Source organism: Oryctolagus cuniculus, chromosome 15 (assembly GCF_964237555.1).
Source record: "Oryctolagus cuniculus chromosome 15, mOryCun1.1, whole genome shotgun sequence".
NCBI classification, from domain to species: domain Eukaryota; kingdom Metazoa; phylum Chordata; class Mammalia; order Lagomorpha; family Leporidae; genus Oryctolagus; species Oryctolagus cuniculus.
In genome coordinates this window covers 60,616,138-60,635,118 of record NC_091446.1, presented here as the reverse complement: position 1 = coordinate 60,635,118, position 18,981 = coordinate 60,616,138, and the positions used below count along the sequence as shown (strand labels likewise).

General features: G+C 40.3%; 1 protein-coding gene and 1 long non-coding RNA gene across 2 annotated transcripts in view; both read right to left on the bottom strand.

The window, feature by feature from the left end:
• Positions 1 to 188: 188 nt before the first annotated feature.
• On the bottom strand, positions 189 to 2,820 carry LOC138845375 (uncharacterized). The gene is made up of 2 exons (XR_011382428.1): positions 2,698 to 2,820; positions 189 to 311 (listed from the first exon to the last, which is right to left on the bottom strand). It is a non-coding gene; the product is annotated as an uncharacterized lncRNA (long non-coding RNA).
• Positions 2,821 to 2,969: 149 nt separating this feature from the next.
• Positions 2,970 to 18,981, bottom strand: part of CCAR1 (cell division cycle and apoptosis regulator 1) — a 51,811-nt gene continuing 35,799 nt past the window's right edge. Inside the window, exons 16-24 of the mRNA XM_017348736.3 lie at positions 17,988 to 18,179; positions 14,169 to 14,408; positions 13,878 to 13,989; positions 9,858 to 9,940; positions 8,440 to 8,586; positions 6,616 to 6,736; positions 6,351 to 6,536; positions 5,392 to 5,597; positions 2,970 to 3,769 (exon numbers count right to left, since the gene is read on the bottom strand). Of these exons, the coding sequence (XP_017204225.1) occupies positions 3,710 to 3,769; positions 5,392 to 5,597; positions 6,351 to 6,536; positions 6,616 to 6,736; positions 8,440 to 8,586; positions 9,858 to 9,940; positions 13,878 to 13,989; positions 14,169 to 14,408; positions 17,988 to 18,179 (1,347 nt within the window). The 3' untranslated portion in view covers positions 2,970 to 3,709. The remainder of the gene's footprint in view (positions 3,770 to 5,391; positions 5,598 to 6,350; positions 6,537 to 6,615; positions 6,737 to 8,439; positions 8,587 to 9,857; positions 9,941 to 13,877; positions 13,990 to 14,168; positions 14,409 to 17,987; positions 18,180 to 18,981) is intronic.

Sequence of the window (18,981 nt, the reverse complement as noted above, 5' to 3'; positions counted from 1 at the left end):
TTCAAGTCTATTAAGTTATTTGAATGTGAGCGGTCAATTCTGAATCTTATGCTAAGCACTTTGTGCTCAATCACCTCTCTATGGCTTAACCTTGCTGGATATTCCCAGAGGAGAAAGGCTTTTGCTTCTCCAAAATATAGTTTTAAATGTTCTGGTACCAGAGTCTGGAATTTTATCAATAAAACAGAGCTGGGATATTCATTTCAAGCAGTTCCATTGTAACTTGTGATGGTTCATCCAATTCGCTTCCAAAACTGAGGCGCACATTCTCTGCCAGGATTCTACTCTCTCGATGCTTCAGATTCCTGCATCTTACAAGAGAAGTAGGCTTACTAGTCAAGAAAATGATCTTATGGATTAAACCAAGGTATAAGACTTGAAGGTTTTAGTCTTTCAGGGTGAAAGTGCCTTAAACTTTAAGCGGTATACATACTTGAGAAAAATCAGAGAATTCCATCTGTGAATAAACAATGTTAGTCACTGCTAATTCCAATCAGTTATACAATAGGTATTGGTTAGGAAACATTAAAAAAAAAATCTTATTTGAGAGTGCTGGTGTTGTGGTGGAAAGGGTTAAGCTGCCACCTGCAACACCAGCATCCCATATGGGTGCCAGCTGGAGTCATGGGTCCAGCTCCCTGCTAAGGTGCCTGGGAAAGCGATGGTCTCACAGCGGATGTTTTCTTGCACGTCACGGTGCAGCACCGAGGCCCTCACCAGACGCCAGCCTCCAAAACTATGAGCTAAGGAATTTCAAATCTCAGCTCTCTCCCCTGCCGCCGCCCTCAGAGCTGCGCCAGCCAGCCACGGTCTGAACGTGTGCTTGAGTGGGAAAGGGGCCCCTCTTCCTTCCTCTCTCCTGCCTCCCATCAGCCAATTGTTGGCTTTGAGTCGGTAGAATGTTGTTCGTGAAATTGTGCTGTTGTTCATGTGAGATGACTATCTTCCCAAAGCTATTTCGAAGAGGAAAATAGAAAATAGAGCTTTGTCTCCCTCTTTTTTTTTTTTTTAGTTTGAAAAAGAAAATTGTTTTAGTTCTTTGCGAAATAAAGTAATGGATCTCTGCATCCATGTGGGAGACCCAGATGGAGTTCCTGGCTCCTGGTTTTGGCCTAGCCCAGCCCCAGACCTTGTGGCCATTTGGGGAGTGAACCAGCAAACAGAAAACCTGTCTCCCCATTTCTGTCACTCTACCTTTCAAATAAGTTTTTTTTTTTTTTTTCCAAAACCTTATTTGAAAGGCAGAGTGACAGAGAAAGGGAGAAAGATATGGTCCATCCTCTGTTTCTCTGTTTCACTCTCCAAATGGCCACAACCAGCCAGGGTGGGGCCAGGCTGAAAACAGGGCCCTGAACTTCTGGGTCTCCTACATGAATGGCAGAAGCCCAATTACTTCAGTCATTTGCTGCTGTTTTCCCAGGCGCATTAGCAGGGAGCTGGATGGGAAGGAGAGCAGCCAGCCTTGACCCAGCGCTCTGATATGGGATGCCAGTGTTGCAAGCAGCGAGTTAATCTGCTTGCAACACTTGCACCCTGTATCCAAGTGCAGTTTGAGTCCTGGCTGTTCCACTTCCAATCCAGTTCTGTACTAAAGCATCTGGGAGGCAGCAGATGCTGACTCAACCACCTGAGTGCCTTTCACCCACGTGGGAGACCTGATGGAGTTCCTTGTTCCCAATACTGGCCTAACCGAGCCCAGGCTGTTGTAGTTATCTGGGGAGTGAACTAGTAAGCAAAGGAGCTCTGTCCTTTAAAATCTTAAAAACAAAACAACAACAAACTCTGCAGTGTGCATTTGATTCAGCAGTTAGGTTACTGTATGGGACACCTGCATTCTGAACTGGACTGCCTATTTCAGGTCCCCGCTTCCTACTAATGTACCCTCCAGGGAGCAGCAGGTGATGGCTCATGTACTTGGGACCCTGCCACTTCAACTGAGTTCCTGGCTTACAGCTTTAGCCTAGCACAGCCCTGGCTGTACTGGGCATTTAGGGAATGAACCAGTGGATAAAGATCTCTGCCTTTCAAACAAAAATAAAGATATGCTATCAAGGAACTCTGTCATTACTGTTTTTTTAATTAATTTTTTAAGATGTCATTGCTGTTTTAGTTACAGACCTTTCATCCACTGGCTCACGCCCTAAAGGCCTATAGTAGCTGGGCCATGCCAAAGTCAGGAGCCTGGCCTATCCTGGCTTCTTCCAGGGTATGCATCAGAAAGCTGAATTGGAAGCAGAGTTGGGACATAAACCCAGGCACTCCAAACTGGAATGTGAATTTTCCTAGCAGTGTCTTGAGCACTGGGCCCACTACCTGCCTTAAAAATATAGAAATGTTTATACAGTAACTATATAATCAACAGTCAGTCTGTAATCTGGCTTTGAAGAGGTTCAATAAGCCCTAAGACCAGAAATGGCAACTTATGACAAAAACTGGTTTGAGGAAGAATTTGAGGTTATTTTAATCCATTTTTGTTAAGAGCCATGTGAATTCCTTTTACGACACATGTAACATGGCACTTTACATTCTCATTCACCTAATTTGGAATACCTAGCTGCTATTCTATGAAAATAAAGTGATATTCTAGATTCTTTATATGATAGCAAAACATTCCACTAAGAGTTACCAAGTAAAACTTCAAAGACAAAACATCACTTAACTGTAAATGGAATAATCTTTTAGAATAGGTTTGCTAACCTGGGCACTACAGACATCTGGAGCTGGATAATTCCATTTTGTGGGAGCTGTTCTATGTATCACATGATGTTCAGCAACATCTTTGGCCTCTACCAACCAGATACCAGGAGCACCCAGCCAACTATGACAAAAATATTTGAAGACATTGTCAAATGTTCCTTGTGGGGTAAATGCAGCCCTTATAAATAATCACTGTTTTAGAATAAATTGCATTTCCTACTTTTGACTGAACAGTTGATTATCTATTAATATTCCTAAAGGAAGTACACAGATTAATAAAAAATTATTTTTAATTAAAGACTTACAGCATCACACTGACATCTAATGGCTTGATACTAAACTGTACATTTGACAAAGTAATGTAGATACTATTCTTGGAAAGTAGAACAATTAACTGAAACTATTAACAAGACTATTTTTATGTAAAGCCTAATATATACAGTGACAATCCTAATTGTTACTTTTTTTACTTTCTGATATACTGTCTTTTGGATGAAGTTTTACTGAATGCTTTTAGGGAATTTCAGTAATTAAAGGCATCTTTTAGTGAAAAGTAAAAAAAATTTCTGGTTCAAAAGCTTGAAAAACTTAAGCATCATGCTACTTTATGATTTGTACTGAAATTTTAAAAGATGGACTAAAAAATTTAAAAACTAATAATTCTATAAATAAATTAAATTTTTCTAGGTACCTTAATAACCAATATTTCATAAGTAAATACTACTGTCAATTAAACTGATGAACTTTATTGGGGTTAAAACTATAACAAAGTTCATCCTAAAACATTTTGCAATGCAAAATTATTTCACTCAAGGAGTGTTTAATAATTCAGATGCTAGGAATTACAAGCAATTTTCAAAAGCAGACACACATTGATAAAACTTTATACATCATTTGAGCTAACATATTTATACTACTAAAATCAAACATGCATCACCTTCAAACATTCTTATGTCATGATTTTATATATTACATTATTTAACACCATTCCTCATTACTACGGCACATTTTATCATACACTTGCACCATTTTCCTTGGATTTCTGATCTTTGTCTTCAATCTTTACATTATCCTATAAAAGAATAAGGAAAAAGATTACATTAGATTCTCTGATGTTACTCTGAAGTTAATTTATAATGGATTACTGTTTAATTTTTTTAAGTGATAAGAATATTGATAATTTCAATATCTTGGTACCAAAGAAATTTCCCTCAATTCTACCCAATACCACTTCTGAAAAAATAGTTTTGGGGTCCACATGGTGGCACAGTAAGCTAAGCTGCGACCTGCAATGCCTGCATCCCGATCAGAATGACGGTTTGATTCCTGGCTGCCCTGCTGCTAAAGCAGAGGAGGTTGGCCCAACTACTTGATCAACATTAAAGATTCAAATGGAGTTCCAGGTTCCTGGATTAAGTCTGGCCCAGATCTGGATGCTGCAGCCATTTGAGGAATAACCAAATGACAGAAAACCTCTCTTACTCTCTCCTTCAAATAAATCATTTTTTATTTTTTTAAAAGATTTATTTATTTGAAAGAGAGGTAGACATAGAGAGAGGTCTTCCATCTGCTGGTTCACTCCCCAGTTGACCACAATGGCCAGAGTTGAGCTGATCCAAAGCCAGGAGCTTCTTCCGGGTCTTCCACATGGATGCAGGGGCCTAAGGACTTGGGCCATCTTCTAGGGCTATCCCAGGCCATAGCCTAGAGCTGGATGGGAAGAGGACAAGAACCAGCGTCCATATGGGATGCTGGTGCTTCAGGCCAGGGCTTTAACCCGCTATGCCATAGCGCCAGCCCCCCAAAAATTCTTTTTTAAAAATGTTTTTATCTTCCCGAAGTTCACTCTCTGGTTCTAAAAGAAACTGAAAATTTTCTGGGGCCAGCTCTGTGGCACACTAGGTTAATCCTCTGCCTGCAGCGCCAGCATCCCATATGGATGCCAGTTCCTAGTCCTGGCTGCTCCTCTTCTGATCCAGCTTAGCTAGAGCATGGGAAGGCCCAAGCACTTGGGCCTCTGCACCTGCGTGGGAGACCCAGAAGAAGCTCCTGGCTCCAGATCGACCCAGCTCTGGCCATTTGGTGTGCTAACCAGTGGATAGAAGACCTTTCTCCCTGTATCTCTCATTGTCTTTAACTGTAGCTCTCAAATAAAATCTTTCAAAGAAGAAAAAAAAAATTTGCTTCAAGAGATTTATACATATAAGGATGTTGTTGTGACACAGTGGGTTTAAGCTACCACCTGACACACTAGCATCCCATGAGCACTTGTTCAAATTCTGGCTGCTCCACTTTTGATCCAGCTCATGCACCTAGGAAAGCAGCAGAAGATGGCCTAAATGCTTGGGTCCCTGCCACCAACATGAGAACCAGATGGAGTTTCAGGCTCCTGGCCTCAGCCTGGCCCAGCCCTGGCCACCTGGAGAGTCAACCAGTGGATAGAAGATCTCTATATCCCTCTAACTCTACCTTTCAAATAAATAAATCTTTTTAAAAAGTCTGTACGTATAAATAATAGTGAAATAAGTTTTAGGAAAATATTATCTTTGGAAAGTCACTTTTGAATCTCCTAAAGGACTTACACTACCATTATTTACTTCTACAACAAAATGACTAAACGTTTATCAATAAAATAATAAAATGCCAGAAACTTAAAACATTGAAGTGAACCATATCAATGTTAAAATTTCTAACCTTCTTCAGAACAGTGTGGATTTCATCCATTACTGTAGATAAGTTTCTGATTGTCTTATTCAGTTGATTTTCAAATTGCAAGTTCATGTTTTCTGAAACCTTTAAGTTTTCTTGTAACTGACTAAGGTCCTTTTTAACTTCTCTGAGTTCACCTGAGAGGCTTTTGTTGGAATTCTCCAAACTTAGTATGTTTTTTTCATCTTCATCTATTTAAAGAAAAGATCCAAAATTCACAATTTTGTCTCTAATCAATTCAGAGTTATGGAACTAAAATGTACACATACTTATAAAAATCAATTGCAAATCACACTGAAGAATTCATTAAAACATTAATGAGTATTAATTCAAAACCCAGGTTCCATTTGCAGATGGTATTTAGACTAAAAGAAGTTACATAGAATTAGAAAGGAAGAGACAGAACAAATGAATCTGAACACATGAATAGCTAAGATTTTCTTATAAAGCAAAAGTGATTTCAAACCTTAAGCAGAAATGATCAAAAGTTACATTATGTGCATTAAATGCCAGTTTATGTACAAGTACAAGCAAGTGTGGATATGTAGGAGACTACTTTAAAAAAGGTCATGGAAAAAAGGATTAAAATATAACTTGGAGACTGTGTCAGTATCTGCTGCTGCTCTGCCCCCAGGTCTTATATGGAAAGTTGAAGATCCGGCACAATCAATGGAGTTCCGTGCCTGAGGTGCAGCCCAGACAGCAGGCAGCCTCGCTGCCCTGTTCAGGCAGCACAGGGCCTCCCGCCAGAAAGCGTGAAGTCACAGCCTTTGACAAGTACACTCAGCTACTGAGTTACACAGACAGACAGACCTGCATACATCACAAGTTTATACAACACCATGAAGAAAGTTTAAAATTTTTGGAATCAATACTTATATATATACATATATATCTCCTAACAGGGTGGTAAAAAGTATTGACATACCAACATTGTCCCTTACCTGTCTTTTCTTCCAGTAACTGTAGCTTCTGTTCTACTTCAGCTCTTACTTTTTCACTCTTTTCCAACTTCTGCAACAGGCTTCCTACATCTACCATTGCACCATTGTACACAATGAGGCCAACATTTTCTTCCAAATCCTTTGATTCTTGCTTTACTGTTGGTGTTGGAAGTAACAACCTGTTTCCTATAATATAAAACACTGTATTATTTTTTCATCTCTAATAATTTATCAACAAAAAAGTAAGACCTTAATATATTCAAACCTAGCATATCTTCCTGCAGTGATTCAGATTCTTCATGATTTTCTTCATCTTTGGAGGTGTCTGTTAATTTCCGGTAAAAGCAAGATTCACGGAGCACTACTTTATTAAGAAGTTTCTTTACCTGTTGTTCAAGTAAACAAAAAGATTGACATTCCTGAAACAGCGGCTTTTTTTTTTTGTTTAAAGATTTATTTTATTTGAAAGAGTTACAGAGAGAGGTCTTCCATCCACTGGTTCATTCCCCAGATGGCCGCAATGGCTGGAGCTGTGCTGATCCGAAGCCAGGAGCTTCTTCCAGGTCTCCCACGTGGGTGCAGGGGCCCAAGAACTTAGGCCATCTTCTACTGCTTTCCCAGGCCATAGCAGAGAGCTGGATCAGAAGAGGAACAGCCAGGACTAGAATGGGCGGCCATATGGGATGCCGGCACTTCAGGCCAAGGCTTTAACCCGCTGCGCCACAGCACCAGCCCCCAACAGCAGTTCTAATTTTCATGTATGACTAAAATTCACAGAAAGGTTTTTCAAGTATCCATTCCCACTCAATTAGAGAGCTATGCTTTTAAGCGTTTTCTCCAAGTTATCATTTGAAAAATATTTCATTGTTGAAAAGAAACACTGAGGGGCTGGTAGTGTGGCATAGTTAGGCTAAGCCTCCGCCTGCAATGCCAACATCCCATACAGATGCCAGTTCAAATCCCAGCTGCTCTTCTTCCAACCCAGTTCTCTGCTTGGCCTGGGAAAGCAGTGGAAGATGGCTCAAGTCCTTGGGTCCCTCCACCTGCATGGGAGGCCTGAAGAAGCTCCTCATTCCTGGCATTCAGTCAGCCCAGCTCCAGCCATTGCGTCCATCTGGGGAGTGAACCAGTGGATAGAAGACCTTTTCTGTCCCTCCTTCTCTCTTCCTGTAACTCTACCTCTCAAATAATTAAATAAAAATACTAACACATATCAAGAAATACTGAAACATACAATATTTATATAGCATAACTTATAGCTCCAGAAACTATCAGCAATAGGGACTAGTTTAATTAGACCATCCATATAATGAAATAAAAAGAATGAGGTGAGCCGGCGCCGTGGCTCAATAGGCTAATCCTCCACCTTGCGGCGCCGGCACACCGGGTTCGAGTCCCGGTTGGGGCGCCGGATTCTGTCCCGGTTGCCCCTCTTCCAGGCCAGCTCTCTGCTATGGCCAGGGAGTGCAGTGGAGGATGGCCCAGGTGCTTGGGCCCTGCACCCCATGGGAGACCAGGAAAAGCACCTGGCTCCTGGCTCCTGCCAGGATCAGCGCGGTGCGCCGGCTGCAGCGGCGGCCATTGGAGGGTGAACCAACGGCAAAAAGGAAGACCTTTCTCTCTCTGTCTCTCTCTCTCACTGTCCACTCTGCCTGTCAAAAAAAAAAAAAAAAAAAAGAATGAGGTGGGTCATTATTTTCATGGTATAAAGACCATAACAAATTCAATGAAAACAGGTATCAATATGTGTATAATGAGTTCATGTATTCTAAAAATGGAACTATCACGTATATCTGAGTTACTTAACAAAAAGGTCTAAAAGGTTATTAGATCTGAGAAATAGAATATCACAGTGGAAAAGGGAGAAGAGACTTCTAACTTCCTCACTTTATACATTTTTGTATGCTTGACTGTATTATAATTAGCCTTAGCCAAGACAATTAGTAGTATGTTGTTTTTATACACCAAAGTATGTAGATTAAAAGGATACAAACCAATCTATAGAATTAAATGAATTTATTTAAAGGAAAACTTTTTAAGGAATTATTAAAAAAATACTTCCACTTAAAATATTCACAAGACAGATTACCTGAGCCCGAGAAAGATGTAGTCCAAGAGTGTAAAGTATTTCTTCCAAATCCTTTTCAAGAAGGTAACCACAGTGGCTTTGATCAAAATAGACAAAAGCCATTAACAGATCCCTGTTAACTGTGATCATCTGAGTCTTTTCTTTTTCCTAAAGAAAATGCAGAAGACAAAACATATACAATTTTTTACTCTAGAAAGTGAGGAATTGGGAGTGTGTCCATAAATACAATAGGAATGCCAAAGGCCTCTGCCTCATTGAAGCTATTATTAGTTGATTTGGTATATGAATATAGGAGAAAGAAACCAGACATTGATTATGTGACATAGCAACAAATACATTTTCATTTTATTTGAAAAACAGAGACAGACATCACTCCACCATCCACTAGTTTACTTCCTAAATGCTCCACAATAGTAGGCACTGGGCCAGATTGTAGCCAGGAGCATAGAACTCAATTTGTGTCTCTCACGTGGATAGCAGTGACCCAAGCTATTGATCATCTGTTTTGCTGCCTCTTATGGTGGGCATTAGCAGGAAGCTAGCATCTGAAACACAGCTAGGACTTGAACCATGCACTCTGAAGCAAATGCAGGCATCCCAAGGGTTGTCTTAATCATTGAGCCACGTGCCTGTTTACCAACTGACTGAATCTTACTTACTGGTAATACATGAACATAAAAGGACTAGTAACTTCATGACCATGTTGTTTAGCAAGCTTATATGTATGTTATAAAAATATTCACATTATAAAGGATGTATTATTCAGGGCCAGAGTCATGGCACAGGGAGTTGAGCCAAACTGCCTGCAATGCCCACATCCCATATGAATACCAGTTAGGGTACCAACTACAGTTCACTGCCAATGCAGCCCCCTAATGCACCTGGGAAAGCAGCAGAGAGTGGCCCAAATGCTTGGTTCCCTGCTGCCTACATAAAAGACCCAGATGGAGTTCCAGGCTCCTGGCTTTAGCTGGACCCAACCCCAGCCACTGTGGCCATTTGGCAAGTGAAGCAGCAGATGAAAGATTTCTCTCACACTGTAACTCTGCGTTTCAAATAAATAAATCCATCTTTTTAAAGAAAGAATGTAGGGGCTGGTGCTGTGGCATAGCAGGAAAAGCCAACCCCTGCCGTGCTGGCATCCCACATGGGCACTGGTTCAAGACCCAGCTGCTATGCTTCCAATCCGGCTCTCTACTATGGTCTGGGAAAGCAGAAGATGGCCCAAGTGCTTGAGACCCTGCAACCACATGGGAGACCCACAAGAAGCTCCTGGCTCCTGACTGCTGCATCTCTGGCTGCTGCAGCCATTTGGGGAGTGAACCAGTGGATGGAAGACCTCTTTCCGTGTCTATAACTCTAGCTTTCAAATAAATAAATAAATCTTTAAAAAGAAAAAAATAGTATTCAGTAAATACCTTGTCTTTAGAGGGCTTGTCTTTGCAGTATCTGTTGATATCTCTCTTGTCATCTCGTTTATTCATCTCTTCCTCATCCCGATCTACAAAATAAATTTAATAGCACCAAGACACTCCTTAACATGGATATTTTCAACAACTGTTGACTAAATCTACTTTCATTAGGAAACAGTTTTCAAATGACAAAATAGCAAAGAAATATTTTAAAAGTAAAATAGTTTGAGTGTTATAAGAAACAAAGAACATAAGATATTTATAAAGAGAGCATAAAAAATTGAATTTACTGAATTAAAGGAACTTAATGTCATAAATATTTGAAGGATTTTTCAAGATATATATATAAAATTAAAAATTATACCACAAATTTAAAAAGAGAAACATTCATTTCTAAAAGCCAAAAGGGAAAACAGCCAGAATAGTAAAAAATGGCAAATGAAGCCCTAGCCCCACCATCTTATCTGGAAGCAGGGTCTAGACAGAGGTAATTAAGTGAAATGAGGTCATGAGGGCAGGCTATAATCCAATGACTGATGTCATAAGGGGAAATTTGCACAGCGACAGACAATGTAAAAGATGTAGGGAGAAGATGGCTATGGACAAGCCAAGAGAGGCCTGACACAAACCATTTCCTCAGTGTTCAGAAGGAATCAATCCTGCTGACTTTGTGATTACAGACCTTACCTACAAAGTTGTGAGATGAATTTCTGTTCATTCAGTATTTTTTTTTTTTGGACAGGCAGAGTGGACAGTGAGAGAGACAGAGAGAAAGGTCTTCTTTTGCCGTTGGTTCACCCTCCAATGGTGGCTGCGGCCAGCACGCTGCGGCCAGTGCACCGCGCTGATCTGATGGCAGGAGCCAGGTACTTCTCCTGGTCTCCCATGGGGTGCAGGGCCCAAGTACTTGGGCCGTCCTCCACTGCACTCCCTGGCCACAGCAGAGAGCTGGCCTGGAAGAGGGGCAACCGGGACAGCATCCGGCGCCCCGACCGGGACTAGAACCCAGTGTGCCGGCGCCGCAAGGCAGAGGATTAGCCTAGTAAGCTGCGGTGCCGGCCCATTCAGTATTTTTGACAGCAACTCTAGCAAACTAACACAACATCATTCTTTCACAAATTTTATGAAAATATTACTTAGCAGCTCTTTCAATACACTAATAATTTTAAAAAGTTTTTTTTTTTTTTTTTAATATTAGGCAGAAAGATACAGAGCAAATCCCCTAACTTGTGATTTACTCTCCAAATGTCTATATACAGGGCTCAGCCTGGCCAAAGCTGGCCAGAAACTAAAATTCAAGACTCTCATGTGGGTAGCAGGAACCAACTACTTCAGCTGTCATCTGTTGCCTCCCAGGGTGCACATTAGTAGGAAGCTAGAGCTGTGATTTGAACACAGGCACTCTGATATGGGATACTGTCATCCCAAGCAGCAGCTTAATAACTAGACCAAATATTCACCCGGTATTTTAAAATATTTGACTTATCAGTTAAGATGCCTATGTTCCTATCAGAGTATCTGGGTTTGGTACCTGGCTCCAACTGCTAACTCAAGTAATTGAGTTCCAGCCACTCAAGTGAGACTTAATCCGGACTAAGTTCCTGGCTACTGGCTTTGTCCCAGAGCAGTCCTGACCACTGTGGGCATTTTGGGAGTAAACCAGTGGATACGAGCACTGTCTCTGTCTCAAATAAATAAAATAAAAATTAAACTGTAATGTGCCTTTCAAATAGATAAATCTATAAATTAAAAAAAAGTATGAAAAAAACAATTAAACCACAACACTGGAGCCTGCATTTTGGTGTAGGAGGTTAAGCTGCTGCCTGTAATGATGGCATCCATGTGAGCATGGGTTCATATCCTGGCAGTTCCACTTAGAATCCTGTGCCCTCCTAATTCACCAAGGAAAGCATAAGATGGTCCATGTTCCTGGGCCCCTGCAATTCACATGGAGACCCAGATGAAGTTCCTGGCCCAGACTAGGCTACTGGAGCCATATGAGGAATAAACCAGTGGGATAGATGATTTCTCTCTCCCCCCAACTACTCTCCCTCTAACTCTGCCTTATTTTTTTTTTTTTTTTTAAGATTTATTTACTTGAAAGTCAGAGTTACACAGAGAGAGAAGAGAGGCAGAGAGAGTGAGGTCTTCCATCTGCTGGTTCACGCCCCAACTGGTCGCAATGACGAGCTGTACCAATCTGAAGCCAGGAGCTTTTTCCGGGTCTCCCACACGGGTGCAGGGGCCCAAGAACTTGGGTCACCTTCTACTGCTTTCCCAGGCCATAGCAGAGACCTGGACTGGAAGTGGAACAGCCAGGCACCCATATGGGATGCTAGCACTGCAGGTGCGGCTTTACCTGTTATGCCACAGTGCTGGCCTCTAACTCTGCCTTAAAAAAATGTAAATAAACCATAAAAAATCAACAACTTTCCCTAGAAATACCAGGGAAACAAACAGAAAAGAATTATACTCTTACCATTTTATTTGGCCTTGCAGATTATGTTATTCAACAAGTATTAAGTAGAGAGTCTATTTAGATATTTATATGTTCCAGAGATATGGAATATATGAGCCAAAAATGAAAAAAAAAAATCTTTCTTACATGAGAACTTATATGCAAGTGGGAGGAAGGCAGTCAATATGCAAAATAAGTAAATACCATATAGTAACAATAGGTGGTAAATTCTGTGGGAAAGAAGTAGGATAAGGAGGAACCAGAACTCTTGCTGGAGACAGGGAAAAAGATGGCAATTTTAAATAAGATGAGGCGGGGCTAGCACTGTGGCGCAGCAGGTTAAGCCACCATCTGCAGCATGAGTTCAAGTTCCGGCTGCCCCACTTCTGATCCAGCTCCCTGCTAATGTCCTGGAAAAACAGCAGAATATGGCCCATGTGCTTGGGTCCTGTACCGATATGGGAGACCCAGATGAAACTCCTGGCTCCTCACTTCGTATCAGTCAGCCCTGGCTGTTGCAGCCATTTGTGCAGTGAACCAGCAGATGTCTCTGTCTCTCCCTCTGTCTATAACTCTGCCTGTTAAATAAATAAATCTATTTTTTTTTCTAATGTAATTTATTTGAGAGGCAGAGCAACAGAGAGAGAGGAAAAATAGAAGAGAAGTCCCATCTGTTGGTTCTCTTGCCAAATGTCCACAATAGTCGAGAATGGACAAGGCCAAAGACAGGATCCAGGAAGTCAATCCCAGTCAGTCCTCCCATGGACGGCAGGAACTCAGTCACTTGAGCCATCACTACCAGTTCCCAGGGTCTGCACTGGCAAGAAACTGGAGTTAGGAGCTGGAGCCAGTGAGCCTCAGTACTCTGATGTGGGATATGGGCATTTAAACTGCCAGTCTAAATGCCTGCCCCTATTACTAATCTTTAAACTCTAGATAGATGTACTCTTTTCCATTAAGAGATTCTTCATTAAAAAATATTTAAAAAATCAAAACAAAACCCAAGCAAATGGGAGCGGGCATCAGCACAGTGAACAAGACGCCACTCAGAGCACCCACATCTCCTATGGAAGCGGGTGAGTACAAGCCCCAGCTGTAGCACCCTAATGCGCACCTTGTGAAGCATGTGACAGCTCAAGTAATCGGGATCCTGCCAACAACGGGGGGCCTAGATTAAGTTCCTGGCTCCTTGCTTTGGCCTGGCCCAACCCCAGCCTCAGCTGTTACAGCTATTTGTGGAGTGACCCAGGAGATGGAAGATATTCTCTAAAACAACAGGGACTGTCTTAACTTTCATGACACAGGTTAAGAACCACATTTAACAACTTTTCTCAAGTTAAAGAATCACTAACTATGTATGCATGGGACATAAAATAATGTCTTAAAACAACCTTCTCACCTGTAAATAAGTAAAAAAACCATTAATATAACCATACTTTTAGTTTAAAAAAGTACTTCTACTAGAGAATTTTAATGGTTTTACTCCAAGAAAAAATAAAATTACACAAATTTCAGTGATACAGTCACCATTTTAACCCCAAAGAATACTAAATAAACTTGAATTATACCATCTTCTTCATCTTCAGCCTCTTCTGCTTCCATTGGATCATATTCGTCTTGATTATTATCTTCTTCAGTTTCATCATCATCTTTAGAATCATCTTTTCTTTTATCTTCTTTCTGTAATTTAAAATGCCTTAAAATGAACCAAGATACTTCACCAAACATTAAATGACTAAAACAGGAAAACATTAAGCTCATTAAAATTTCTTGAAATAATTTCACATTAAACAATTCTTATAATAACACACATTCAGAACGTCTAAATCAGGTTGCCAATCATGGAAATAATCACATGCCTTCCTTTCATCTCTGTCTTCCTTTTTATCTTTATCATCTCCTGATTTTCTCTGTTTTGGTTTTGGCTCATCAGTTTCATCGTCTCTTTCTTCTCTTTTTTCTTTTCGATCATCTTTTTTGCTTTTCTTATCCTTCTCTTTCTTGTCCTCTTTCTCAGGAAGAGACAGTAATGATTTATATATTCTGACGCCAAAATCTCTTTGAAGCATTTCATTGAAAAGTTCTGCAAACAATGAAACCTGTAGAAAGATATCAATTCCAATAAAAATATAGAATAAATCCAGTAATTTATCAAATAAAAACTTGCCACAACTAACAACTATGCATACTTTGTAATATGGGTTTAAGAACTGGTGTCAAGGCCAGTGCTGTGGCGCAGTGGGTTAAGGCCCCAGCCTGCAGTGCTGGCATCCCATATGGGCTCTGGTTTGTGTCCTGGCTGCTCCACTTCTGATCCAGCTCCCTGCTAATGTGCCTGGGAAAGCAACAGAGGACGGCCCAAGTCCTTGAGCCCCTGCACCCATACAGGGACCTGGAAGAAGCTCCTGGCTCCTGCCTTTGGATCGGCTCAACTCCGGCTGTTGCGGCCATCTGGGGAGTGAACCAGTGGATGGAAGACCTCTCTCTCTGTCTCTACCTTTCTCTGTAACTCTTTCAAATAAATAAATCTTAAAAAAAAAAAAAAAAAAAAAAAAGCACTTGATGTCAATGATGTTGAGGAATCTCAAAACCCTCAAAAGAATGTTCTGAAGATATAAATGGTGAAATATTAGAAAAACTATAACATTTAAAAATACATAGAAAAAAAAAAGATGTTTGCAATCCTAAGCAACAATTAATCTTCAGATAAATTTACTTTATTAATTTGTCCAACAAGTTTTTCATCAAATGCCTACAGTATATGAGGGAATGTTCTAGACATTAGTGATATAGCAGTGAAGAAAATAAAAATTCCTCTCCAGGCCAGCATTATGGCACAGTGAGTTAAACAGCTGCACGCAACGTGGAATCCCATACTGGAGTGCTGGTTTGGGTCCTTGCTGCTCCATGTCCAATCCAAATCCCTGCTAATGTGCTTGATTTGAAGGCAACAGAGTATGGACCAAGTACTTGGGGCCCTGCCCAACTCATGTGGGAGACCCAGATGGCATTGTGGGCTCAGTGACTTTGTCCTGGACCAGTCCCAGCTGTTGTGACCACTTGGGCAGTAAACCAGCAGATGGAACTCTGCCTTTCAAAATAATCATTCAATTTTAAAAATAAAAACCTCCTCTCAAACAGCTAATAATCCAGCAGAGAGAAGTAAGTAATAAATAAATCAACATCAAATGATAAGCAAAAATAGAGATGACCAAGAGAGAATATTTAAACAACACCTTTCTGCTCAAGTGACATTTGAAAAGTAAACAGATGGAGACAAGGAAAGAAGCCATATGGATATCTTGGGAAGACACTTCAGGTACAATAAACAATTAAAACAATGAGGACCAAGCATGTATTATTATTAGCATGAAGATCCATGGAAAACAGGAAGTATACACATGAACCTTAAATTATATATAAAACTTTCTATGTACATATTTTTAGGCTAAGATTCCCAGGCTGGTGTTGTGTCCTGACAGGTTAAGCGACTACCTGAAATGCCAATATCCCATATGAGCGCTGGTTTGATTCCTGGCTGTTCTTCTTCCTATCTAGCTCCCTGCTGATATATCTGGGAAGCGGAAGTGTTTGGGCCCCTGCCACACATGAGGGAGACCTGGATGGAATCTGGCAAATGGCTTTGGCCTAATCCAGCCTCAGGCACTGCAGCCACTTAGGGAGTGAACAATAGATGGAAGATCTCTGTCTCTCCCTTTCTAACATGGCCCTTCAAATAAATAAAATTTTTTTAAAAAAGCTAAGATTCGCTGCTTTTAATAGGTTCTTAAAAGTCTAGTTCTAGGGATCGGCACTGTGGCACAGTGGGTTAACACCCTGGCGTGAAGCACTGCCATCCCATATGGGCACTGTTCGAGACCCGGTTGCTCCACTTCCGATCCAACTCTCTTCTATGGCCCGGGAAAGCAGTACCAGATGGCTCAAGTCCTTGGGCTCCTGCACCCATGTAGGAGACCCGGAAGAAACTCCTGGCTCCTAGCTTCAGATGGGCGCAGCTCCGGGCATTGCGGCCAATTGGGGAGTGAACCAGCAGATGGAAGACCTCTCTCTCTGACTCCCCTCTCTCTGTAACTCTGACTTTCAAATAAATAACTAAAAAATCTTAAAAAAAAAAAAATTCTTGTTCTAAAATGTGTAATGCTTGGCAATCTGTTTATTCAGAATCTTTTCCTAGTCATAAAAGATAGTATAATTTATTATAATTGCTATTGATTTTATAATCAATTTTTCTTTATGCACAGTATTTATGCATTTATTTTGGAAAGTTTAGACACTTTTTAAAAAGATTTTATATTTGAAATGGAGATTTACAGAAAGAGAGAGGGTGGAGGATGGAGAGAGGGAAAGAGGAAGGGAGGGAGGGAGAGAGAAAGAAATATATTACATCTTGTTCACTCCCCAAATGGACACAATGGCCAGGGCTGGGCCAGGCTGAAGCCAGGAGCTTCTTCCAAATCTCCCACATGGGTGCAGTGGCCGAAATACTTGGCTCGTCTTTTGCTGCTTTTCCAGGCCATAAGCACGGAACTGGTCTGGAAGTGGAGCAGTCAGGACATGAACCAGCGTCCACATGGGATGCCAACATGCAGGCTCCAGCTTAACCCACTATACCACAACCCAGTCCCTATTTATACATTAGTAGTAAAATGTCCATTAAAATGTTGAAGATTTATACTCTTAATCATCAATACAAATTAAACCAAATCTCCATTTATATAAATGTCAAGAGAAAGATCTCCTCCCTAGATTTTCACAACAATTAAAATATACTAGATGGAAAGAACCTAAAACTGTAGAAAAGCAGAATTAATTCTACGTATCTTTTCACCTTACAAGTACTAACCCTTGTCTCTGTCTCCATCTGTAACTCTGCCTCTCAAATAAATAAAATCTTTATATAATCACCTCAGCCGTCATCTAATTCATTTGGAGAGCTCTTGAAGTACTTTCCTTCATTTTCACTTTAGCATCTGATAAACAATGACCTTCTGGGTCAAAGAAACGTCACTGATTTTTCCAATATGATTTATAAAATTAAAAAGCAATACACGTTGATAAGATCAATGATTGAATTAAATCATAATTTAAGACATGATTTTTGTATGGGGTAGTAACTATAAAATTAGCTAATATTTTTGGACACTTAATTTTTGAAGCAATTACTCAAGGTGAAAAGCCTTAAAATTTTTGAAAATTGACATGGAATTAAATGCTACAAAACTGCTCTAAAATAATGGCACAAATAAACAAGATTCACAGTGAAAAGACAAAAATATTTTCTCTTGCAACTCAAGTTAAATGGCATCCTAATTCTAGCACAATAATAATCTCAAGTAAGACAGCTACACATTATGTACCTACGGATTCTGTGATAAAGGAACACAGCAAAACTTATAAAAACAGTTAAGGAAAACAACTAAACCTGAACCTGATTAAGAACTTAAACCCAACTATCAATTTATAGGAAATACCAAGACTTACCTCAGCAATGTAACTGGCAAAAGTCTGTTGCTTTTTTTCCCTATTTACTAAGTAAATTCCAAGAGAAACAAAAAACAAAAGCAATGAAAGAGGTACTCAAAAAGATTTAAGAGGTACGTTAACTGGTCATAATGTGTGAACTCAATGTGGATCCTAATTAAAACATAAAACGTTACCTCAAATGAATGTTCTTTATTATCCTCTAATCTGTAGTCCAAAAGTACACTCAAAGACATGATGCTACAATCAAACTTCCCACTTTTTGCAGCCCAATTTGGATGTACAATAATGGCTGGTTCATCAGGCAAAATATATCTTCTTTCCCGACGCTGGCGTTCCATTTCCTCTTGACGTTTTCTTTCTTCTTCCTAAATAATTGAAATTATAATTCACAGTTAAATCCACGGCCATTGCAGCCACTGGGGAGTAAACCAGTGGATGGAAAATCTGTCTCTCCATCTCTCTCTGTAAGTCTTTCAAATAAGTAAATAGGCAAACAAAAATTAAGTGAAAAAAGTCTCCCCAAACCAATATACAAGCTGGCATTATGGAGCCAGAGAGGAGAAGAGAAGGAAGGAATAGAGTTGAAAGATGTACCTAAGAACAAGAAAACCAAAAACAGCCTACTGGTATTTATTGGAAAGTACAGCAGGTCAATTTAAGTAAAGCAGCTGAAACTAGGCGAAGTATCGTTCCCAACAGGAGAGTAAACGCAAAGCATCCATGTTAAGATCAGAAAGGTCCCTATTCCAGCCCATGAATTTGCAAAGCTGATTTACTGGGTCTTCCTTCCATTACAAAGCACCACATTTAGGAGAAACTGCCTAAAACAAAAACAATATTATGCAGGATAGGGCAAAAGAGACAAAGAAGGTCTAGAGAAAAAATAACAAAGGACAAGAGAGGAAATCCTAACAAAGCTATACCACTGCAGTTTCTTGAACAGATAATGAAAAACAGACTAGGCCTCTGTGAAGTTAAAAAATCTCAAGCAAAACTCCTAATAGAAGTTTAAGCAAACTAAATTCAACTAAGAAAAGTGAGTTAAGCAACCACTTGCTCTATCTACATTCTTTACCAGAGTACAGCTTTCAGATGCTGGCTCCCCGACTTCCAACCCAGCCTCTTGCTAACATGCACCCTGGAAGCAGGAGATGATGGCTCAAATAC